Source organism: Topomyia yanbarensis, chromosome 3 (genome assembly GCF_030247195.1).
Source record: "Topomyia yanbarensis strain Yona2022 chromosome 3, ASM3024719v1, whole genome shotgun sequence".
Taxonomy (NCBI): domain Eukaryota; kingdom Metazoa; phylum Arthropoda; class Insecta; order Diptera; family Culicidae; genus Topomyia; species Topomyia yanbarensis.
The window spans coordinates 67297711-67323700 of record NC_080672.1 but is presented as its reverse complement, the minus strand read 5'-3'; the positions used below and the strand labels follow the sequence as shown (position 1 = coordinate 67323700).

Sequence of the window (25990 nt, the reverse complement as noted above, 5' to 3'; positions counted from 1 at the left end):
ATTAGCCAAGTTAAGGTATATGCTTAGGGAACCGATCCAAAGGTCGCTGAGATAGCAATCATCAGAGTGCCCGATTAGTCTAACATCCGAAACTCACATCCGACCAAACACAAACCCACCAAACCGTGCTGAATGGAATACGATCGTGATCTCATTTTGTTCTGCGATGTGCTCACATTATTCACTCATCATTTTCCGCGTTGTTCGACCAAAAACCAGCAACGGGCGACACGGTGTGTATTATTGTTGAATACAATTTTCCCCTTTTTCCCGCTCTTCCTGCCATAGGTAGGTACGTGATTGCGTTCAAATTCAACATTTACCCACACAGCGATACGAAAATAACAATGCAGAGAGGTGGAAAAAGTGAACTTCTAACTTCAGCGGGTCGCCAACTTTGATCATCGGATGGATCTGCTGCCATCATGTTTAACTTCGGCCAGTCAATTCAGTGCAGAAGAGGTCGTCGCGAGAAGCGGTTTGCTAGATTGGATCTGAATTCAACGGAGTAGGTTGTGAACAATTTTCCGATTTTGGCAATTTAATAAGTTATTAAAGTTGTGCAATTTCGTGACCTTTGCGAAAGGAAATGTTCGTTTTGGAATTTTGTGTTTCGATCATGGTGAATGCAGCAGTTTTCACGTTTGATGGCTGACGATGTGTTCAGCAGACCGGAAACAGCGTGTGCATCTAGATAAGGGGAACGTGTTTGAGCGAAACATTTCCGCCGTGGTTGTTAAAGAAAAATAAGAGTGTTGTATATTTTAAATCCAAATATACCGAAAGTTTCATACTGCCTGGAAACATTTAACAATTTTATAGTGATTGTAACTAGAAGCAGAGTTGTGCTTACAGCCCCCTAAAACTCAATTTTCACACGGAAAGCTTCATTAGTGACGGTTTACTGAGCATCCAAACATCTCTTCCTCGAAAGCCGAATGGTTTTAGTAAACAATAAAATTAAACCAGAACGTGAATAGCAACCGTGAAACCGTGCCGGCAGCGATTGCCAATTTTTATGCTGAACTGAAAACGGTTACGATTCGTCATCAAGAACGCCACAAAACCCATCGACGCGATTCTCCGCCTATTGTACCAGGCCGGCCGAATGCGTCATGACAACGAGGAAATAGCGTTCTAGAATTAAATTTATTCAAAATACACACAGGTAAATCTCCACTGATCCATTCACTTACTAGTCCATAAGCTTTAGAATGAATAGTGAAAATAGTCTGATTTCGTTTTCGTCATGCTACACTAACACAATAAAGTAAGCCAATTAAATTCGAATGAACCTTTTATACCGCGTTTCATGGAAATCTAGTACCTTTGCTATTTGTTCCGATCCAAAAAGGAGAATGTGGGAAATGAATACGTTGTAATAAATCGTTACAGATTGTGCGAAAAATTCCGAAACAAGAAACCTAACATGAAAGTTTGATTTTTTTTTAGTGTTTCGAATTCTCCTCATCAGAAACTAACACCAACTTAATGCTAGTTAGATAAGTCTAAACCAGCATCAAAATGACACCAATTGAGAGGGATATTCCAAGGTAATTCCTTCAGCCTGCTTTGGTTTGGTACGAAATGGGCATGGCTATCTGATAAGGTATGGAGAAAGGTCACCGGAGGACCTTCTACATGGACGATCTCAAGATCTATGCTGACTCGATGGAACGACTAGTCGAAAAGTTTCAGTTCGTGATGAATCGTATAAGCTAGAACTTCGAGATGAATTCTTGAGTCTAGTGAACTGTGTTTTATAGTCTTTCTTGAACGCTGTAAATAAGATCAGACCAATCAAGACGTTTGCTGTCGTCGTGTTGACCTACAGTTTCGGCGCCATCAAATGGATCCGGATTGACCTGGAAGATCTTGAGACAAAATTGAGGAAGGCATGTAGGTATGCGCCACCCTCAGTCGCCGCTGGAGAGATTCCAATTGCCATACGGGATAAAGAGGGATAAGGAATAGTCGACATCCAGACACTATGCGTAGCGCAGGTTTGACGACTGCAAGATTACTTTGGGGAAAGTGCCAACCGACATGAAGTATATCAAGACGTTTATGCTGCGGACCGCAGTTTTAGCGCACTTCACCTAGCGCAAGGCTTAATTGTAATCTGCAAACTGCGGAGGAGAAGATTGCAGCGTTGAAGTCGAAAGTCTTCGTATGAGTATTCAACCACTTCTTGAATAGTGAACCTGTTCATAACTTATATCGCAGCCATTCCCGATCTATCCTCCCAGTTACTGTCATCAAGGGGGACTTGATACGGCTCTGCAATCATAGCGACGTCACGCATTTCTTCTGTCGTAAACTGCCGCAACAGTTGCTGTTCTGTGTCACAGTGATTCATATTGATCTAGGTTATTTCCATTACCGTTGGTTTGTCGTCGCCCTCTTGTAGAAAGGGCATTTGAAGACGGCCATCTGATGGTTATTCCCGTCTGCTGGAGAACAAAGCATGCCTTTCGGCCTTTGCGTGCAGTATCTCCATGATGACCCGTCTTCCCGCATTTTCAGCATATCCTGGATCTATCCGGGCCTTTGCAAACCCCTGCCAAATGTCCACAGCCTAAACACTTAAGGGGGCGTAAGGGTATCACCGTAAAAAATCAGTTTTTTTGTCAATTTTTTTTTTTAGAAAGATGGGTGAAGCGAATTGATCGAAACTTGTGTGCATTGTACTACATCATTTCAATAACATTCTGTATTTTTTTCATGCAAAAATATTTACAAGCGACGTGGTGATTAATCTTTTTGTGAAACGCTCTGGAAAAACACGACTTGCGGTGTTCACTGCCATTCAAAAACTACTTGACCGATTTATTTCAAACTTTGCATACACATTCTATGTAGAAAATGCAAATTACATTTAAATTTTGCATTAGTGTTAGGTTGGTGCACCATATTAACGGCTCTGGCCAAGATGAGCTGAAAATTTTCACCTGATGTTTTGAAGGGTTTTTTAAAACACAGTTTTTTCATCATTAAAGAATAAAAATTACAGCTATCTTAAAATTAGGAGTACAGAATACAAATTTGATTTTTTAAAGAAGACATATTCTTAGTCAAGATATTCAGAGTGGGGCTTATTTTCAACATCGGTGTAGCAGCAGTTGTATCAAGAACAGGGGAGAGAAGGCGTATATGGAGACAGAGAAAGAAGAGCAAAACTTGCAACTTTCGGGCAAACGGGAGATCAGCGACACAAATTAGCGTCTCAGTCTAGTAGGTCGTCGAGTACCGGATTGGCGGATGGTATTCTTCGGACCCGCGGGGAATCCTTCAAAATTCATCGGATCCCGAGTCACTCTCGCTTCAGTTTCCTTCTATGCAGGCGTAGTGGTAAGGGCATCGGCGGTTATATAGTGGCACTCTGGAGCTGATCGGTTCCACAAGGCAGGACGAAACATCTAAAAATGAGAAATAAAAGAGAGGGGCTAAATTTGGATATTTCTCGTTTTTATGAAAATATAAATAAGGGACATACAGAGCAGATCGCCATTTGCCAGCATATCCCCATCTGGGACATTGGGTGGTCTACCTCGGGCTCGAAGGAAATCCTTTAACTGAGACCTAGCATTCAACTACCCGGCGCATACCCAGACAACGTGCTCGATGTCGTGATAGCCCTCATCACAAGCGCACAGTCTACTCTCCGCAAGCCCAATACGCCGCAAATGCGCATCCAGCGTATAGTGGTTGGACATAAGTCGGGATATTACACGAATAAAATCCCGACCCACATCCATCCCCCTGAACCAAGACTTCGTTGATACCTTCGGGATAATGGAATGTAGCCATCGTCCAAGTTCCCCATTGCTCCACGAGGTTTGCCAAGTACTGAGTGTCCTCTGACGACATATACTAAAAATTCGTTGAAGCAGATTGGTCTTTCGTATATGTCACCATCTAATGCTCGTATATGTCACCATCTTTGCTAAAGAGTCGGCCTTTTCATTGCCCGGGATAGAGCAATGAGAAGGGACCCAAATCAAAGATAATCTGATAAGATTTTTCAAATAACGTACACCAGGACTCCCGTATCTTCCCCAGGAAATACGGGAATTGCTTTTTGGGCTTCATCGCACGAAGAGCCTCGATAACTCTGAGGCTGTTCGAAATGATGAAATAGTGATCTGTGGGCAGAGTGTCGGTGATCCTAAGGGTGTACTGAATTGTAGCTAACTCAGCGTAAACTAAGCTAAAGCGGGATCATTGAACTTGAATGGTGATAGTATTGTTAAAGATATCGAAGCCAGTGGACCCATTGAGATTTGATCCATCAGTGTAGAACATTTTGTCATAGTCGACTTCTCGGAATTTATCGTAAAATATATTGGGGATCACTTGCGGGCGTATATGGTCCAAGATTCCACGAATCTCTTCCTTCATGGATGTGTCGAAGAATACAGTAGAATCAGAAGTATCTAGGAAACGGACACGGTTGGGATTATACAAAGAAGGATGGATGCTCTGTGCCATGTAGTCGAAGCACAAGGACATAACTCGGGTTTGAGAATTAAGCTCGACGAGCCTCTCAAAGTTTTCAATCTCCAACGGGTTCAGAATGTCGCATCGGATGAGCAATCGATATGAAAGTTCCCAAGGTCAATTTTTCAGCGGGGGGACGCCCAACAGCACTTCGAGACTCGTGATATGGGTTGAGTGCAAGCAACCTAAGGCAATGCGCAAGCAACGATACTGGATTATCTACAGTTTGACGAAATGTATGTTCGCAGCGGAGCGGAAACAGAAACATCCGTACTCCACCACCGACAATATCGTTGTATGGAATAGCCTAATCAGGTCTCCTGGATGTGCACCCCACCATATTCCAGTTATTGTCCGGTGAAAATTGATTCTTTGTTGGCATTTCTGTTTCAGATACCTAATGTGACATCCCCAAGTACCTTTAGAGTCGATCCAGACCTTGAGATATTTAAATGTGAAGACCTGATTGATCGCTACACCCGTTTATAGAAGCTGGAGTTGCGCCAGCTCACGCTTCCTAGAAAAGACGACCAACTCAGTTTTCTCCGTGGAGAACTCAATACCCAGCTGTAGAGCCCAAGCAGACAAATTGCCCAAATATCTTGCAATGGTCCATGTACATCGGCAGCATTGGACCCTGTAACAGAGACCACCCCGTCGTCTGCAAGTTGCCTTAGCGTGCATGAATTGGCAAAACAATGTCATTCACGTAAAAATTTTAGAGTCGGGGACTTAGACATGAGCACTGGGGAAGACCCATGTAGCTAAATCGCAAAGTTCGTTTAATATCCAAGAAGACTTTTCAGACAACAGGTTTAGCAAAAAGTTATTTAAAATTGGTGAAAGACCATGCTGGTGCAACTTCTCTGAAAGAATATTGACAGAAACTGAATCAAAAGCCCCCTTAATATCCAAGAAGACTGATGCCATCTGCTCTTTGTTAGCATAGGTCATTTGGATTTCTGTAGAAAGCAACGCAAGGTAATCGTTCGTCCCTTTGCCTTTGCGGAAGCCAAATTGTGTATCGGACAGTAAGCCTTTTGCTTCAACCCAATTGTCGAGGCGAAACAAGATCATTTTCTCGAACAACCTTCGAATGCAGGACAGCAGTGCAATCGGCCGATACGAGTTGTGGTAGGAGGCTGGTTTTCCTGGTTTTTGGATGGATACATTATCCTCAAGAAACTCGTTAAATAGGTTTAACAAGCGCCTTTTTGCAGTGTCAGGCAGATTCATCAGCAAGTTGAAATTGATTCTGTCTAACCCTGGGGCATTATTGTTGCATGACAAGAGAGCAAGTGAGAACTCCACCATCGAAAACGGTGTTTCGTTCGCGGTGTCGTGAGGAGACGCGGCGTGGTACGTTTTCTGTACTAGGACAGAGTCCGGACAGATCTTCTTGGCGAAAGCGAATATCCAGCGGTTTGAATATTCCACGTTCTCGTTGGTACTGTTTCGGTTACGCATACATCGAGCCGTACCCCAAAGAGTGTTCATCGCTGTTTCTCTCGTTAGCCAGTCAACTGCGTTTTTTGGCTTTCGTTAGACTTCATCATTGATAGCTATCGGGTAACCCGTCTTCCCGGAAGGCCTTATATGCAGTGGACTTCTTCGTATGCAGTTCTGGCACTCTTTATTCCACCGCGGGGTGGGAGACCGTCCATGGGTATTCGCGCTAGGTACTGGTTTGGTCTGAGCTTAATTCGCGCTGTCGAGAATCAAGCCATGCAAAAACCTGTACTCTTCCTCCGGAGAAAGTTCTTGAGTGGATTCGATTTTAACGAACATCGCGGTCGCGTAACACTTCCAATCAATGTTCCGTATGAGGTCATACGAGACATTGATTGTTTCTGATGGTCTTGAACCAAGTCCTGGAGCAACTTGCTTCGGCTTTTAGGCATCACTTCCGTTGGATTTATTAAATGTAGTTGGCACATTCTCAGGCACCCTTACGAGGAAGTCTAGGGGAGGCTAGTTTTCTCCTCTTCCTGGATTTCCCTGGGTTAGCAAAAGTTGTTCCCTCTTGTGGATCGTCAGATTCTTGCTCACCACGAGTCAAAAGAGCAAAGAATATTTCGAAAGGGACTGATGGCGATTCTTTAGCATTTCTGCATAATTCTCATCTTTATGCTCTTCCTCGCATTTGCCGTACCGTTTCTTATTGTTAGAAAAGGTGGCTGTGTGGCCCAGCTGCTTGCAATTGCTGCAGTTCATTACTCGCGATACAAACAGGTGAGTAGGTAGACGAACCCTATCCAGGAGGACATAGTTGGGAAGAGAAGACCCGTAAAAAGTCACCCGAAGCGAGTCTGACGGAAAATAAGTTGTCTTATTATCTTCAGTTTTTGCTAAATACAATTGCTTGCAACCTTCACCTGTTGAATTGAAGGGTTCTTAAAGCAGCCAACCCGTACTTCTTCGCACTTCAGACCCGGTTTGGCGATGACCCCATCGATCTCCACTGCCCTACAAGGCACATACACCCTAAATTGCTTTGTAAAACGCTCGCAGCGAGCAATCTGGTTTGCCTGGTCGAGGTCAGTCACTTTAACGCGTATCTTATTAGCTGGCACACGTGTTATCTGAGCTACGGATTCTAATATTCTAGAGATCTCAGCTCCCGTGAGATCTCTAGAATATTAGGCGATTTCGTTTAGGGTCCATTGGAACTGGATGGGGTTCAGCGATAAGTTTGAATTATTCTCAACCTCGGCCGTTTAGGCACGAGGTTATATAGGGACTGGGATCTATTAAGTCGCAGTACTAAAATAAATATAAAATAGAATACTCAGTTTCTCCAGCAGTGTCCGTTCGTCTGCACCTGATCAATTCACTGCACTAGCCGGGTCACCGACAAACAAAGGCTGTCTCAGTCAAAAGCTGACTATCACTATACTTGCACTTGTAATAACACCACTCACAGCAAAAAAAAACGATATGCTTCGATCGAAAGCTCGGAATAGATTGATTTTTATTATTGTGTGGTTGTTGCTGCTTCGTGGTTGAAAATAAAATAACCAATTTTGGGTTATTATGATGAATCTTTAAAACGTAAATATTAAAAATCATAACTTAAATTTTCAGAAATACCATTTTTCATTAATTTATTTGAAAAACAAATTGGAAATACCATTGTACATTGTATGGAGGAGTTAGGGGCACATAAATTGTCCACGCTTAGGATGGTATTGATGAGTACTAATAGCTTCCTTGTGAAAAATTGAAAAAACATTATTTTTGTGTTAGGGAACAAGGCAAAAATGGTCAATGTTTGCCCCCCTTTTATCCCGCAAGCCAGGGCCGTAGATAGAAAATACAGGCCCGGGGGGGGGGGGGGGGGGGGGTTCAACGTACGGGCCCCCACCACTGTATATAACCCGTGCATCACAAAGTTAAAGTTTTAAATACATTGTACTTACTGATATTATGTACCTATATTACACCGAAATTATATTATGTACCAGTTTTTTGCTCTAGTTGTTTGTAGTGCCAATGACGGTAAAAACGGAGGGCTGTTAATACTCTATAGTATTTTGAATACGTCTTCGTACGTTTTGGTGACTTTGAAGAGGAACTTTTCGTCAATGGTATTAGTAAAAGTAAAGAAATGGAAAGATTAAAAATGTAGTACATAATTGCAAAAATTATAAACATTATCTAAACAAAAAAAATTCAAAAATTCAACTGTACAAAAAACAAAAAAGGGAAAACTTTATATTGAAAGTGTGTACAGAAAAACTGACAAATCGGAAAATCAACCACATAAACAAATTAAAGTCAATTTTCAAAAAATGAAAAATCGAAAACAAAAACCAAAACAAAAGTCAATTGTCAAAAAATGTATAATCGAAAACAAAAACCAAAACAAAACCTGTAAGAATTGATAAAAGAAAACAGGAAACTAGACAATCAAATTGCAAAGATTAAAGAAGTCGAACATTGTTGAACAAATGGTCAAAATTATAATAAAAATCGGCAGATGTTAAAAATTTTTGAGAATCAATGAAAATGAAAAACATCTCGTCAGTAACTAGCACCATCTAGGTGTCTAGTTAGACGATGTATCTAAACTAGTACCCAAATTAGCACTAGTTAGACACAAAAAAATTCCAAATAGTTCACATGACACATGTGAACGTTCAAAGCAACTGACTTGTCCCGAGTGATGTCCCGGGAAGCAAGCACAGAGGCTCAGGTTTGCTGACGAGAAAGCGAAAACGAACTCTTGTCTTTTGGCTCGGGAGCCAAACGCCTGGCATTATGCAATCTTAAATTCCCATGAGGGAAAATTGGACTGAATCACTTTGTGCATTAAGGGCACAAAACCTAACTTAAATTGAGTTTTATTTTTTTGTGTTTCGAATTCATCTCGTCGGTAACTAGCACCATCTGAGTGTTTAGTTAGACGATGTATCCAAACTAGTACCCAAATTAGCACTAGTTAGACACAAAAAAACCTGTTTTAATCCACCTAGCGGTGCAATTGTGCGGTGCAGTTGTGATTCAGTCCAATTTTCCCTTATGGGAATTTAAGATTGCATAAAAAACAACTAAAAAAATACGAACATTGATATAAAATAAAAATGCATAAAACTGAAAAGCTCGAAAATAATATATAATATATTCAACATTACAAACGAGAAATATTTAAAGCAATATAAAAAGTGAAAAAAGCGTTAAGAATGCATAAAAGTAAAGGAATAGATATAAAAGACAAAAATAAAATAAACATGAAGAAATTAAAAAAAAAATGAATTGAACAAAAACGGACAAAATGGAAAACAAAAAATAGTATAAAACTAAAATGGTATACCATAGAAACACACAAAATTGAGAAAACAACAAGAAGAAATTGAAAAAAATAGATTACATTATTTAAAGAATGGAAAACATTAGAAATGAAACTTGACAGAAATTCAAACAACAGCCTAAATGTAAAACGAAGAAAAAATGCGCATAATGGCAAAAAAATAAATCTAATGCTTTCTAGAAAAAAAATGAAAAAGACAAACCTATTGGAAAATGGTCAACAGAAAAAAGCATGTGCAAAAAATAAAAAAAAAATAGCGATGAGGAAAAATAAAACTACGGAAAACGAAAATCTAAACATGTACCAAAATACGAGAAATGTAGATAAAGGGACAATGAGACATTTTGGAATGAATTTAAAAAAGGATGTAAAATGCAAAAATATATAGAGAAAAAACAAAATAGAAAAAGGGAATGATAAGAATGAATGGAACTAATAGACTAATTTTAAAAGTTAGATGGAATGACAAAGAGAACAAATGAAAACGCAGGGTATTAAAATAGGAAACAAAAAGAAAAAATAAAATAGAAAGTAAAAATTGCAAATAAAATGGAAAAAAACTCAGCAATGACTATAAATGAAGGTAAGTGGTATGGATAAAAATGCAAAAATAAACAGCGTGAAAAGCAGGATAAAATAAAAATATGGTAACAATGGAAATAGATAAAATAAAGCAGAATGTGGAAATTACAGATATACCACGACTTGCAGCCTTCATCAGTGTTTGTATCAATATACGAAAGACATCAAAAATGAAAAGTGTTTAATATAACATTCCACTAAGTCGCTCAAAAACAGTGCTTTTTAAAGTGCTGAAAAAATTGATCAACGAAATTTTAACAAAATTTTAAAAAATTCATGTAAAAATGGGAAAAATAGCGAAGCATGGATCAAATTACAAATAAGGGTTGTGGTTGGATTTTACGCTATGCTGGTTTCGAAAATATTCATAAAAGCTAAATAGGCTCTGCTTTATTTCTTATGTAGTTCGTATCACAAAATATATCATATATTCTTCACATTCACCGCAGAGTGTAATCTTGTGGTAGAGCATTTAGGTGCATTTTTTCGCATTTGTGAATAGTTTTGTTGATTTAGTGAGGGCAGTACTTCACATCCTTGAATATCTGCAAAAAATCAAAAAGCACCAGCCACTCTCGCCGTGAAGGATAACCCCAGCGAACTGTGCTCTGCTCTACAGTAAACAAACGCGGGGCGTAAAATCACACTTCAGTGTCTTTCAAGAACCTTTGTGAGGAGCGTATAATCCGTTGATCCATTGAAGTGAAGGTCCTGTGGGGTAAAGTGAATCTGAACCCAAATGGTGGTGAGCACTTTTTAAATATATTGACCAACACCGAGAGGGGCCCTACTTATCGATTAGGGTCTGCAACCAGAGAATGATGTTTATGATGACTGTCTGTTAGACGATTTATAAAATGATGCTGAGAGTTTCTGATGAAGAAAAAATTGCAAAATAATCCACTGGATTCATCCGGGCGAAATCTGAATTACATGTACAAAGACCCAGAATTCGCCTCAAAAAAACGGTGTGGCAACCCTAAATAGAAGGTTGAGAAGTTTTCTTTTTCTTTCTAGTTACTTTTTATAATTACCCAGCAGTTGCGAAGACATGACAATAAAACAACAAATCGATTTCATGCTGACGAAATTTGAAGACAACATCATGACTTTTTTTAAATTCGCTTCTGCATTCAAGTTAGAAAATTTTCTTTAAAAAATTCTCCATTCCTATGTGCGAGGTTAGGAATCGAACCCAGATAAGCTGCGTACATGGCAGTGGATGTACCAACTACGCTATGCCGCATCTTCTAATTGGGTACAAATACATATATTTGATATCCAATATGCAGTAGTTTTTAAAATCATACACAAGATAATGAATTTTTTTTGAAAGTATTGACCAAAATTTTAGTTTGCGTTAAAAATCTGGGCCCCCTTCAAAACTCCGGGCCCGGAGGGAAACACTCCGTCCCCACCCCCCTCTCGGCGGCCCTGGGCGCGAGCCATTCATTCTATAAATCTGCGTCCAACGATGGGATCTTCGAACAATATGTTAACTACAAAATGGCATTTAAGATTATTCCAATTTGTTTTAGTACAAACCTACCGGTATGGTATGGTAAAATTCAGTTCAATTACTCAAAACGAGTCGTAAATATATTACTGGTTTTCAATGATGAGCGACATAAAATTCAACTGAAATATTTCTGAATATCTATGATTTGGAAGGCTTAGGACCGATTTCTTCGCCCTTGCTTAACTTTTAAACTTATACCAATATATTTCAGAAACTTTTACTTATATTAACAGGTTTATTTTCATGAGGTAGGCGATACAAGTGCGTGGAATGTGTCTTAACTAAAAGATATTTGTACATAATTCAGTAGAATTTTTTTTTAAGCTTTAAGCACTTTAAGCACAAATTTTATTAATGAAATTACAAAGAAACGGGAAGATATAGAACAAATTATGGAATGGTCTTGAAACTCAACTTGTGGATAATAGGTATTGCTACATCAATAAATCATTATTTTAACAAAATTTACAAAAATACTATCTCTTGACTACTTCACCACTAAAAGGTTACTCAGTTCCATTAATTGTAGGATAAGAGGGCTTTGTTTCGTAGGATATTTTCGGTGTTTTTAAATGGACCTAATAGAACAAGAATACAAATTATTTGTTTTTTTTTGAGTTCGAGGTATTTTGCGACAAACAAGTTATTTACAGAAAATGTTTAATATTTCTGCAATGGTTGAGATTTGATGGTATGTGTAGAACGGTACTTTTCACAAAATATCCCCTCGAACCAAACACCCTGTATAATGTCCCTATAATCCGAACCACCTTGTACTGTTTAATGTATTTATCAAAGCAACCTTCGGTATCGTCGAGTACCATAAACGTAATAAAAATCACAATTGAATTGGCTCATTTATTGTGTACAACTGATTTTTCCCCTTTTTCAGAACGAAGCATGCTTGTTAAATTATTCCATTACCATTTAATAAATTTCCCCATCACTTGCCTATGTCTGGTTTATTATTTTCTCTGCTTTCCACGTATCTACCTAGTGGAAATAATTCTGCCGCCACCAACCCGTGCATCGCATGAACGGTGCGACAGTGTTATTATTCTTATGTTAATATCTCTACGAGCTCTGCTTTCCACGTGGGTTCAGCGGCATGGATACGGATATGGTTATGCACCTGATAACTTTTGTTACTGTTACTGTTTGTGTTCTGAATGGATGGCGTTCTGCTCACCATTTTAATGCAGCTATGGTATAGTGTATTTAGGAAAGGGGTTGCTGTAAACTTACATCTCTTTACACAGTATTGCGCACTTCCCACCAACCTGGACTCCGAACTTTCAAAGTGCGAGTGATCTCAAAACCGCCAGCTGTCAAAACGCATGTGTTGTAAGTGCGCAATGCGGTTAGAATCCAGTTTTTAGTGCCATATGCAATATGGCTACCCACAAATTGAGCACTATATTGCTCGATAATGTAATATGTTATTATTTTCAAAGTTGTTTTACGTATGTTGCAAAAACATTCAAACCTAAACTGTCCCCATTTGCGCAACGGCGAACTAACCTGACCTAACGAACGGTCCATACCGATTGTCATAGAATGTATTTTTCCTCGCACAGGTCGGGCAAATCGAGGATCCCAACCGTGACAAATTGTAATGACATATTAGTCTGCAAAGCACGCATCACATGTTGGATACATTTATGTAATTCCATTGCCAAATCGGTTAACCATAACTGAATAGCAAAAACAAATGAAAACAACCTCTCAACTACTAATGAATGAAGTAACAAAAGTACACTTTTTTCACTTTCACTCAACAGGACCGCGAAATCCAAGTTCAACTATGTCGAGCCTGATCGAGTTCCATGCGCCGTTGATCTGCACTAGCTTTTAGCTCTGAACCATGACAGCGATCGCTTCGCTACTCCGGATCTTGAGCTGTGGGCTGTTGGTTGTGAGTTTAGTAAGCGAAACCGCCCGGGCTCAGACTCAGGATGCCACCATCATACTCAACCAGGGGACGATCGTTGGGGTAATTATGCCTCCATTATTGCACCTTAATTTCCATACGTTTCACCTTGAATTTTTCAGCTCAAAGTATTTCCTGAGACGTCACGCATCCCAATATTTACCTACCTAGGCATACCCTATGCAAAACCTCCGCTGGCCGAGCTTCGTTTCGCGCCACCTGTCCCCAATCCGGGATGGAATCGAACTTTGTACGCACGCGATTTTCAACCTATTTGCCCTCAGTTGGAAAACAATAGCTACGACGAGGTGGATCCCCAAAGAACCTACAAGTTTCGAGAGACTAGTGAAGATTGTTTGTATTTGAACATATGGATGCCCGAATCGGCCGTTCGATATGGCGGATTTCCAGTGCTGGTGATGATCACTGGCGAAGAAATGGCCTTCGACTGGTCCATTAACCGTGCTACGGGATTGGATCTAGCATCGGATGGAGTCATCGTCGTTACCGTTCAGTACCGGTCGAACGTATTCGGTTGGTTATCTCTGGGCAAAAAGTATGCACCCGGGAACCTCGGGCTACTAGATCAACGGTTGGCCCTGATTTGGGTACGGGATAACATTCAGAAGTTTGGAGGTGACACCAATAGAATCACGTTGTTAGGACATGGAACGACGGCAGGTCCCAATGTGATGACTCACCTTGTTAGTCCGAAAGCGCGAGGTCTTTTCTCGAAAGCAATTGTCATGTCCGGTACCATTTTCTCACCCTACTCCCGAGTCAACGTAGATCGTAGCCTTTCGGAGGTGATAGTGAAAATTTTAGCCTGCAATTACGATGTGGGGCGCAATGTGCTCAAGTGTTTGCAGCAGAAAAGTGTACACGATTTGCTTAAGGCGTACGAGTACGTTTACAAAAATGGGAACTACACGATCAATTTGGGACCCATCGTGGATGATTATCTGGATCCGGCAGACCGGTATGTTCCTGACGATCCGAGAGTTCTGTTCGCGTCAAAATCCTTCATCATTGAAGATATGCCGATTATGTTCGGAATCACCAGCAACGAAGGAGCGTTCATGTTGAACAAATGGTTGGACTTTGCCAAACAAGGGCAGGACTACTTGAGGAGATATGTCAATGATTCACTGATCCCGAATATTATGGAGCAATATGAATTTGGTGGTGTTGGGCAGCATCAGGTGAGCTCTTTAGCATTTTATTTTATTTCACGGACACATTTGTTTTAGCCCTGAAATGTTCTTGCTTACTCGAGTAACAAAATAACTATAGATTTCAAAAAGCTAGACGCCAGCCTCGAAATGTACGAAGACTCCTCAGACTCTGCGTACATAAAGGCGAAGGCAGGCCAACATTGATGGAGGTAACCCAGCTTAATCTCAATCATTGCGACATTGCACAGCAGCTGTTGTGTTGCAATTATTTCAGAGCCGTATCGTGTTCCTCCCGATATGGTAACTTGGTGGTGGATAGTGCAGGGGTGGCTGCAATCCAAGTAACGGGCGGTTTCCCTGTCCAAGAGGTGGTGCATAACACGCACGAAGGCTTCGTGATCGCCAGGATCGTGTGTAGCTGTTATGCTCCTCCACGGTGGACACCAGGGCAGTACAATCGGATGCTGAACGCACTAACGGACTCGTTAGTCGGACGTACGCCGGTTGTTATAGGAGGAGCCTTTAAGGCTTGAGCCGTGGAGTGGGATGGCAGACTGACTAACGTAAGAGCAGACGCGTTCAGAGAGCAAGATCTAAGGCAGCCAGAGAAGAGTGTAAGGTAACATTCCGGGCGGCAAGGACCGCTTTTAAACACGAGATAGTGCTAAACAAGTCAACCTGTTACAAGAAACTGTGTAGAGAAGTAGACGCTAACCCCTGAGTCAATGCTTACCGTGTCGTTATGGCCAGGATCAAGGATCCAATGACGCCAATTGCTGACAAAAAGAACATTATCGTGAAAGATCTTTTACCGAAGCAGGATCCAACCACATGGCCGCATACCCCGTACGTCGATGCAGACGGTGTAAATGTTGGTGACAATCGAATCTCCAACGACGAGCTCCTTGTAGTGGCAAAAGGGCTGAAAGCGAGGAACGCTCCCGGATCTAACGGTATCCACGTGGCGCTGAAGACAGCGATCCTGGCCCGGACAAGTTCAGGACATTCCTATAGAAATGCCTGGACGATAGCCAATTGCTGGATAGATGGAACCTCAAGAAGCTGGTGTTGCAGCCAAAATCAGGGAGACCCAGCATCGCATCGGCCTATATGCCTGCTGGATACTCTTGGTAAACTTTTGGAAAGGGTCATCCTCAATAGGCCGACGACCTACGCTGAAAGTGAGAACGGATTATCGCAGAGGCTGCTTCCGGAAAGGGATATCAACGGTGGATGCCATCCGCACAGCCATCGCGAGTGCGGGGAAAGAATCGAAGCAAAAGAGAAGAACTGCACCGTGGTAACGTGACGTAAAGAACTCGTTAAACAATGCCAGTTGGATGGCGAGTGCCGTAGCGCTGCACAGAGTGCGGAATCCGAACCATCTGTGCAAGGTTCTGAAAAGTTACTTCCAGAATCGAGTAAAAACTGATCTACGAAACTAACATGGGGAAGAGGTCGATTAGGCTCACGGCAAAAGTACCTCAGGGCTCCATACTCGACCCAACGCTTTGGAATATAATGTAGAACGGAGTGCTAACACTGGAACTGCCCAGGGGAGTTGAGATCGTCGGCTTTGCAGATGACATTGTCCAGACGATAACCGGCGAGACCCTTGAGGAGGTGGAGATGTTGATGACAGAAATAATAGGCATCGTGGAAACCTGGATGGCTCACCACAAGATGAGTGGTGCTGTTCAGCAACCGTAAAAAACCCAGCGTTGTTTTGATCAGCGTTAGGAGACAATCCATCCATCGATGCGTCCCCTAAAGCATCTGGGTGTGATGTTAAAGTACAGCAGCCATGTTGACTATGTATGTGAAAAGTCTGCGAGGACAACTAACGCATTGGTAAGCATCATACCGAATAACAGAGGAACAAGATGCAGCACGAGGCGTCTCCTGGCAGGTGTCTCATCCTCAATACTGAGGTATGGCGCGCCGGCCTGAGCTGCAGGGCTGAACTCAGAGCGGGACCGGACGAAGTTGACAAGCACGTTTCGCCCAATGGCTGTTCGTGTCGCGAGTGCGTACGGTATGCATCATGAACCACAGACTAAAACACACAATGAGGAAATTCCAAAAACATCGATCCGTCAATTTTGCCAGAACACTAGCTCCACCTTTTATATACGGCCATAACTACTCATATGTAAGTGGATTATTCCTCAGACTCTGGGCCAATTTTTCTTTAGTGATCTGTCCCCCGAATACTTGCGCATATATCAGTGGCACTATAATTGCATATACGACCACAGTTCCAATTAAAAAATGTATTCAAAATGACCCTATAAGCAGGCAGAGAATTACTTTCGAGTGTTATGTCTGTTAGTCTGTGTGTGAACTTCCATTAGACGCAGTTTTGTCCGAATGTAGGTGCTTCTAGAAGTACTTGCATCGGGTTGGACATGCTTCGTCATTCCTTTGCCCGGAGTGTGCTAATGTGCAAGAGACAACGGAACACGTTGTCTTCGAGTGCCCCTTTCTAGGAAGTTCGAAAGAATGTGTCCGGTGTGAAAGTAGACAATATAGTCGAAGAGATGTGCCAAAATGATCATACCTGTCCAACAGCGTGGTGACATGGATACACTCCGAATTGCAGAAAAGTGGCGAAGGAATCTATAAAGGAGCGCCGCAGGCTAGAAAGCCGCCCCAAAACAGTAAACCGGATTCGGGATAATTTCCGTCGCTGTAGAACTATCCCTCGAAGTAGACTAGATCTACGCGAGTAGTACGCGACGTAGCACCGTGTTCGGCTTGTCGAGGCTGTTTGGCGGATAATCGATCGACGGAACCAGAGCTACAAAAACCGGACGAAATGAGGAATTAAATGACCGCGCATTTTGTACAACATTCTTTTATTTCGATGAATTAACAAAAGTCATAATGAAACAACATATGTATTTTTTCTCTACAGGGGTGTATTCGCGCATAAACGCCTAGCGCAACATCTGGTAAGGGCGCAACACTCCCGCTCGGGAATTTAACTTCGAGTCTCCTCAACGGCCTCCTCCTCGATCGGCCCGATTGCCAATCCCATCTTTTCAGCGAACCCCTTGACCTTGGTTGACTCTACCGGCTTGGTCAAAATATCCGCGAGCATGCACAATATTGCAGCTCGATTACGCCCGATGAACAGCAGCTCCTGGTGAAGTGATAGCGCATGTCTATGTGCTTAGACCTTTTCTTCTGCTGATCCAATGCGACGAAATCATGGCAACTCCTGTTATCCTTGAAGATGATCGTCGGTCGTCGTTGTTTCTCGTTCAGTTCAGCTAGTAAACGTCGTAGCCAAACAACTTCCTGTATGGCCTCTGAGAGGGCCACGTATTCGGCCTTCATGGTGGACATGGCTACGCAACTCTGCTGCCGGCTTACCCAAGTCATGGTCGCTCCTCCTAGACTGAACATGCAGCCAGTACAAGATTTGCGGTCACTACTATCGCCCGCCCAATCAGCATCGCAATATCCTGATAGCAGTAGCTCACGTCCAGTCCTTCCAAGTATCAATCCGTAGTCAACCGTGTGTGTCAAGTAGCACACTGAAGATTACAAGGTAAAGCAAGCTTCGCTTCGGACCAGTCGGTCACCGACGGGCAACTAACTTTCCGACTCAAGATTCCGACCGCAGCTGCGACGGAGAAGTACAGCAGGCAACCGATCAACTTGTGGTATTCCTCGCTACTCTCCATCTTCGAGCTATCCTCGGCCACCTTGTAGTATCCCGTATCCATTGGGTACTTTGATCCTTTAGAGTTGTCCAATCCAAATCGTGCCATCATTCTGCTCATGAAAGGGAAATCACGAAGAATCCGTCCGAATTTCTCCGCACACGAATGCCTAAGAAACTTCGGATGTCTTTTACCTTGTAATCTTCAGTCGCTCCTGAAACGCTTGCTCGACCTGGTTGATTTCCTCCTCCTGAGCACAGACCAACCGCAAATCATCCACATATATTAGCAGATACACTCACTCATTCTTCCCAATCTGTTTTCGATATAAATTCGAATCGGAACTACACTGTTCGAATCCAAGCTGCTTCAGTATATCCGTTAGCGTCTTTTGCCATTCTTGCCACTTGTTTCAAGCCATAAATGCTACGCTTTAGTCTTCACACTTTCTTCTCACTTCCGGTCGCCACGTACCCCGGAGGCTGGTACATATACACCACCTCCTTCAGCTTTCCGCAGAGGTACGCAGATTTAATGTCCAAGTGTTTCACGTACATTTGCCGATGGCCCGCAACAGATAACAACAAACGATAGGTAGAGCACATCGCCACTGGGGCAAATATTTCCTCGAAATCGGATCCAAAACGCTGGCTGCATCCTTGCGCCACGAGTCAGGCCTTCATTCATTCGACCTTGCCGTCCGCATCCAACTTCCTCTTGTACACCCACTTGCTACCTGCAATGTTGCAACCAGGCGGCGGGTCCACAAGCTCCAGTGTATCGTTCGACACAAACAACTCGTACTCAGCATACATTGCCGCAATCCATTCCTGATTGTCAGGGTAGCTAATTACTTGCTCGTACGTAGTCGGCTCATCCTGGTCCACCGTTGCCATACCAACAAAATAATTTCCAAATCGCGTCGGCAGCACTTCCCGGGTGGAACGACGAAGATTCTCCCGCTCCGTTGTTATTCTCCGGAACAGGAGCATCTTCACCGTGGTACACTTCTTCAGCCGATTCATATCCAAGCAAGTCTTCTGCATCCTCAGGATTTTCTTCAGATGTGATTACCGGAGCCAGTAGTGGCTCCAACTCAATCGTCGATTCAATAGCTTCTAGCTTCTGCTCGGCATCGCGTTCACTGTCCATAATCCAATCCTTGAGGAACTTTACATCCCGGCTGATGGTGATTCGTCTCGAAATCGTGTCCAACAGCTTATAGGCCTTATCCTCGTGGGAGTAGCCTACAAATACCAGCTTACGCGTTTTAGGCTCCATTTTCCTGTGTATCTCGGCTAGAACGTGTACCCAGGCTTGGCAGCCGAAAATCCGGAAGTGCTCATAAGACGGAAGTCTTCCGTACCACTTGTCGTAAGGACTTATGCCGATAAATCTGGAAGGTACCCGATTCTGAATGTAGGTTGCCGTCAGAATCGCCTCTCCTCAGTACTTTTGATCCAGTTTCGCCTCCAAAAGCATTCAAAGCGCCATCTCTTTCAGGTATCGGTTTAGACTTTTTACTACTCCGTTTTGCTGCGGGTTGCAGAACTTTTTCCGCTCGGAGAAAGGTCTGCAAATCTGGTAAACTCTCCTCTACCGCCTGATTGCAGCACCCTAAGTACCTTGCCCATCTGCGTCCTGCAGAAGCAAATGAAGTCCTTCATTTTCTCTGCAGCGTTCGACTTCTTCCTCAGAAGATACACGAATGCCATTGGTGTATTGTCATCGACCAAACAAAGGAAGTATTGGTTTCCAATCGACGTGTTCTTCATCCGACCACTGAGATCAGCATGTACGGTGTCCGTGCCATCCGTTTCTCTATGCAACATTGGTACACAGTATGCACTCCGCAGTCCATGAGCTTCATCCCATCAACTTGCTTGCTTACGTGAATCGACCGGATCGCTTCAAGATCCCGGTGTGCCAGGCATCTGTGTAGGCAAGCAATGCGCTGTGTGCGACGTCTGGACACTAATTATCGCTTGCTCCGGAACACACAAACGGTACAAGCTTCCGTGTCCACACTTGTCCGATACGGCTTCGAATTTTGCTCCGACTCAGTGAACTCCCCATCAAAGCTCTTCTTCGCAAGGATTCTCTCCGACATAAGTGTACTGGTAAGATTCGCTCAACTCGATGTCTATCGGTTCTCCAGCGGCGGTCACGCCAACGATGATTCCACGGCGCGTGACAGCTCGCCATCGGGCAACATCACTCTCGTACCACCAGTTTGCTCCAAAACAGTGAAGAACTTCCGATTCCCCGTCATATACCGTGAAGCACCACTGTCGATAAACCAGCTCGACGGTTCAGCTTATAACCCGTCAGGGTAACAATTTAGCACTTGGTAGAAATATACCTGTTTGTGCGCACTCATTCCGTAGAGTGTATTGTTTACGCAACATTATGCTCACCACTGTTCTGTATCGTTCAGATTTAGTTGTAAATTTTTGTTCACTTTCGTGTTTGTGAACGGTTTTGTTCGTGCAGATAGGTGTAGTTTTTTTGTTGAATATTTGTATATTAATAACAGTGTTTAGTTAGATAACCGCTCTCCTCTCGCTGCAAAAGTATGCGGACTATGCTGTACTATAGCGATGACAGCTATGCGAGAGGTGCGTTTTTTTGGTGTTGGTTGTTTTGGTCGAGTGCGGAAGACGGCCATCGAAAAGCAGCAGAAAGTGACGAACCACGGTTTAAGACAGATATCGATTATTTCGGAAAAGTTTGCCGCCAGAATAGCTTGTGAGCGAAGTGCGCTTGTAAGACGGAAGAGATTCTCGTCGAAAGTACGGCCCGTGGTTCGGTCAAACGTTTTAATGGTGCAAGATCACTGTCGGGGGAAGCTAATTGTAAAGGAGTTTTCGCTTCCCCAGTTAATCGCAAAGGATCCTGAGCGCAAGCCCCTCTCGCTGTAGAAGATAAGCCGAACGAGCGTTGTTCTCCTCTACAGCTAAAAGCCAAGGAGATGGAAGCAGGTTGAGCAACGGCTTCGCCTGAGAATAACACTGCGGTGTCTTCCGGGATTCTTTGCGGGGAGCAAAGAATCCGGTGAATCGTCACCACTGTCGCCAGGGAGGTTCCGACAAAGGAGCTAAGCTCACCTTCCTGGCTAATTGGTAAGGACCGCTGCCGGAGCAGAACGTGGTCGTTGTAGTCTCGGACGATCAGACGAAATCGTCGCCTTCCGGCCAACTGCAGGAGATCGCCGAACAGCGTGCAGAAAGGAGAATTGGAGAATATAAAAGTCGGTAAATTTGGTTTGTTTTTTTTTCTTTGTTTGTCTACGTACCAAAATCCGAAATTCCGGTAGGATCACCTAGCCGCTCTGACAAGTAGGGTCAGCCGTGCAAACAAGAACCCGAGTAGTGGGCAACCCCTACTTACAAGTTTGTCTCACCATCCACGCCAGCGGCCCCTTGGAAACTGCTTGCGCCTACTTGGCTTTCGATTCCTCTTACTTCTTCATCGGCTTCGTCGCTGATTCGCCAGCTGCACCATTCGGGCAATCTTTCTTCAGGTGTCCTGGTTGTTTACGCTGGAAACGGGATCGCGTCTCCGCTTCTTTACTTCCGGCACCAGCAAACTTGCTACCACCACTTCCACGTCGGCAGCGATGATTCACTCGCGACGTGTGTCCACTGCTCGAAGTAGCACCTCCGCTGCCCTCCCGACGTTTTTCTGCTTTTGCCAGCGACTTCGATTTCACCAGCTGTATCGTCAAGTCGTCCCGTGGACGTTGCTCTAACGCCGTCGCAAAATAGTCAAAGGAATCTGGCAGCGAGCACAACACTGCGACTTGCAACTTTTCCGGAATCTTGTCATCAACATCGGCGATCCGTTGCAGCAGATCGGAAAGTCTGCAAATGTTGCCTCCTCCTTGAGCCCCAGATGCGTCAGCTTCTTCAAGAGGTAGACCTCCGACCCCTTGTCGTGGTAGGTCTTCCACGCATCCTTCGTATCTGCACAACTGCGCACCAAACTTGCATGGTCGTCTTCAATGCAGAGCCCGATTGTCGCCCGAGCTTTTGAATCCACCTTCACTCACGTTACTGTTACTGGGTTCACTTGGAGTTTCATATATCCTCCCGGATCAGCAACATATCCATCTTAAACTTCCACGACTGGAAGTTGTGGTTGTTTAACTTTTGCAATGCAAACCTTTGCGAATCCGCCATTTTGCCGCTTGCAGGAATCCCCCGGCCGGAGCTCGACGCCGCAAACAAACGACGGATAAAACGAACCGTTCCGTGACTTTTCTCGCGCGATCCCGGTTTTCACAATCACGAACTAGTCTGGGCCCATAACCTATTGGGCGGACAATCGATCAACGCAACCACAGAAACACGGATAATCCGGACAAAATAAAGACGTGTTTTTATTACCATGAACTCGGTGCAACTAACAAATGTCAAAATAGAACAATTTTCTCTACAGGGATGTATGCGCACATAAACCACAGACTAACAGACATAACACTATGAGGGAATTCCCTAAAAAAATATCGACTCGGCAATTTTCCCAGAAGACTAGCTCCATCTTTTATTCACGGTCCCCCAGCTCAAGTAAAGTGTTTAGCTGGGTCCTATAGTGGGTCGGCCTTCTGCCAACGCCACACCCCCTTCAAAGTTTAAGCGAAGTCTATACATCTCTTTTATATGTGTTAAAAGAAGTGACCATGTAGAACTCGATGGTAGGGGAAGTCCAATTCAAACAATCGAATGTATGGTTATTCTTGTAGTCAAGGTATACGAAGTCATATCAACCCGATCACATGGTAGTTTGCTTTATTGATATGTAAGTTACTCCTAAAATTTTAAAATTTACCCAGCTCTTATTTGAATGCGCTTCCTGGTTTCAAATCTTGAAGCTTTTCGTACTCCCCCGATTGTTTGTGGGTTCATAATTTGTAAATATACTAGATTCTTATGTTTAGCACACATAATACTATCTACTGTTGAATAATCCATCAAACTCCAACTCTTTGCAGATACAGGAAACCATAAACTGGCGTTTCTTCGACCAGATCACCGAATCAACCGCTAACCTGCTTCATTCTATTATTAAACTAACCACAGAAACCAGATATGAGATCCCTTTCTATAAAACCCTTGAGGTTCTCGGCATAACCGACACTCCGCCTGAGATATCAACACCAGATAGGGCTCAAGAAACTCCGCAAGCCCTTCGAAGGGGTGGAAACCTTTACGTTTATCTCTTTCACCACTCCAACTCAATGGACATGAGAGGCAGGATCAACTACTTCGGTGGAGCATCGCACTCGTCGGATTTACCTTTCCTGATGGGACCAAGTCTATTCCAGGAAATTGCCAGAAAAAGACTGTCCCAATCGGAGGATAAACTCTGCAAGAAGATTCGGTCGTTGTTCAACGAGTTCATCAAAGTTGGGTAAGCAAAGTATGTTATCACCCATCGAATACATTACAGAACTATGATCTATTTTCAGTGATCCCACACCAGGTCGAAAGGTTGATGCCTGGGTGCCGTACAGCCAACATTTGCGGTACATCAAACTTATCTCCACGCGAGCTGACAGTATTTTCCAGAACGACAAACACAGCCTGGAGAGTACCTTCCAAGATAATCTGAAAACCATCGAAGATCAGTTGCTTAATGCCAACAATGACGAAGCGTCAAACCGAGGAGAAGCAAACCAAGAAAACCCATATCTTCTAGGACACAACAACTTGGATGATCAGGAAGGATCTCGATCGTCCAAGAGTGCCATCTTCCTAGACAACACCAAAGATTCGGAATACTTCCACTATCTACGTCGAATCGACAGTTTCTGGTTTCGGTTTCTTCCGAAACTCTGTCAAATTATGAATTACACAGATCAGGAGCGACTGCGCAATCGAAGAATGGACCTCAGTTTCGAAGAAGAACAGGAGCTAGTGCGAGAATCCTCGGAAGCTTCTCGTTACCGCCACGCCTTTTTCTCGATGCTAACACTGGTTTGTATGCTGCTGGCAGTACTGTGCATTTGTGTGTACATTCTGAAGAAAAACAGCAACAAGAGTTTGACTAGTTTCTTATGACATAAGTTTATCTTCCGGTCGAAGCTGTTTGACCGGAAGACCAGTGGCAAAAAGGCAGAAGTGAGTGGCAATGCTGCGGATGTTGACGATCGATTCAACATAACCGGAATAAGCCACCGGCTCAAGACGGACCACGTGGTGCGTAGTAATCCGCTGTACGGAGATAATTACAAACGGTTCGTCACCGGTGCTGGAAGTGACGTCACGGTCAGTGTCGGTGCCAGTGCTAGCAATAGAAGTGTCATTGGGGGTATTAGGGGTAGCTCGGCTGGTGACGGAGCGGCCCGTCAAGGAAGGAACGAGTTTGGCGAAAATGTCAATGCAATACTAACCGATCTGGACGACGAGCTGGAGGTCAGAACTTGGCGGCGGTATCAGCTTTCGAATGATCATTTTTAGCAGGGGGAACACGGCGCGATTTGATTTGAATTCACGCAGTAGGGTTCTAATTTAAGGATATTTGAGTGAAATAGCTTAAGATCAAGATTAATAAAGTTTATTTGAAACAGTAGAAGAATATCGTTTCAAAATGGTTCTAGATGGAAGGAACGCGATCGACCTGGGTTCTGACAATTCTGAAAAAAATCAAGTAACCTTAAGATTAAAACTTACGCAATATAAATTCCGGGCACAAGACCTAACTGAAATAAAGTTTGATTTGTGTGTTTCGAATTCATCTCGTTAGTAACTAGCACCAACTGGGTGTCTAATTAGACGATGTATCAACATTAGTACCCAAATTAGTACTAGTTAGACACAAAAAATCCAAACAGTTCACACGCCACATTGTGAACGCATAAAACAGCTGGCTTGTCCTGAGTGATGTCCTGGTTTGCTGACGAGAAAGCAAAAACGAACTCTTATCTTTTGGCTAGGGAACCAAACGGCTGTGTCTAACTAGTGCTAATTTAAGTACTAGTTTAGATACGTCGTCTAACTAGGCACCCAGTTGGTTCTAGTTATCGACGAGATGAATTCGAAACACAAAAATCAAACGTAACTTTCTCCCTGTTTGATTCAGTTTAGTTCTAGTATCTCTGTTGTAGAATATAAAATGACTTAACTAAAAAACAACCATTTTTACAGTTAGGTTAACTCACTCGGAGCCGATAGTTGTTCTGAACACAAGCTTCGCGTTTAAAAACCCAAAACTTTCGCCCGGTCCGCGAAACCCATAAAGTTTCCGAAGTTCGGGCGCAACCACCCGGCTAGTTTAGCAACTGGTTTCAGCCCGGTGCGTTACGCGAGTGCGAAGTGCCGTGTACCATCAGTGCAAAGGCCACTCGAATTTTAAGCCGAAAATTCAAAATCGACTTTCTCACCGATATCAGGAGTACAGACTCCGAAGGAGTTGAGCGATAGCGCCTCCATCAAATCTAAAAGTACAAACCGTTGTCAAACGTCTGCCTCCACTACGAACATCGGTTTGAACAGCTGCACGTGCGCACGCGAATCCAAACCGACATAGTGTAATCGCGGTAGGCCCGTGCGCAAGGGGGGAGTTTTGGGGGTTCAAACCTCCCCCCCCCCCATGAAGGTTTTGAATTAATTTATTAACCTCCTGTTCAGGAAAAAAATCTACTGCAAACCGTTTTGACAAATAAAATGTCATTTGAGTTCGGTCACTCTAGAAACAAGTCAATGAAGAAACCAAGGACGAAACTTTGCGAGGGTGGCTGGAAAGGGATGTATGTCAAGTTGGACGGCTTCTCTGAAGGATTGGTTCACGTTTCGACAAGCT

At 43.3% G+C, this 25990-nt stretch overlaps 1 protein-coding gene across 1 annotated transcript; it reads left to right on the top strand.

Moving 5' to 3' along the window:
* The first annotated feature begins 216 nt into the window (after positions 1–216).
* Positions 217–24766, top strand: LOC131688488 (carboxylesterase 1C). Its single transcript, XM_058972774.1, has 5 exons — positions 217–1168; positions 13193–13404; positions 13464–14543; positions 23181–23599; positions 23658–24766. The coding sequence occupies exons 2-5, from the start codon at positions 13276–13278 to the stop codon at positions 24247–24249; spliced, it is 2220 nt and encodes a 739-aa protein (XP_058828757.1). The 5' UTR covers positions 217–1168; positions 13193–13275; the 3' UTR covers positions 24250–24766.
* The last annotated feature ends 1224 nt before the right edge of the window (positions 24767–25990 follow it).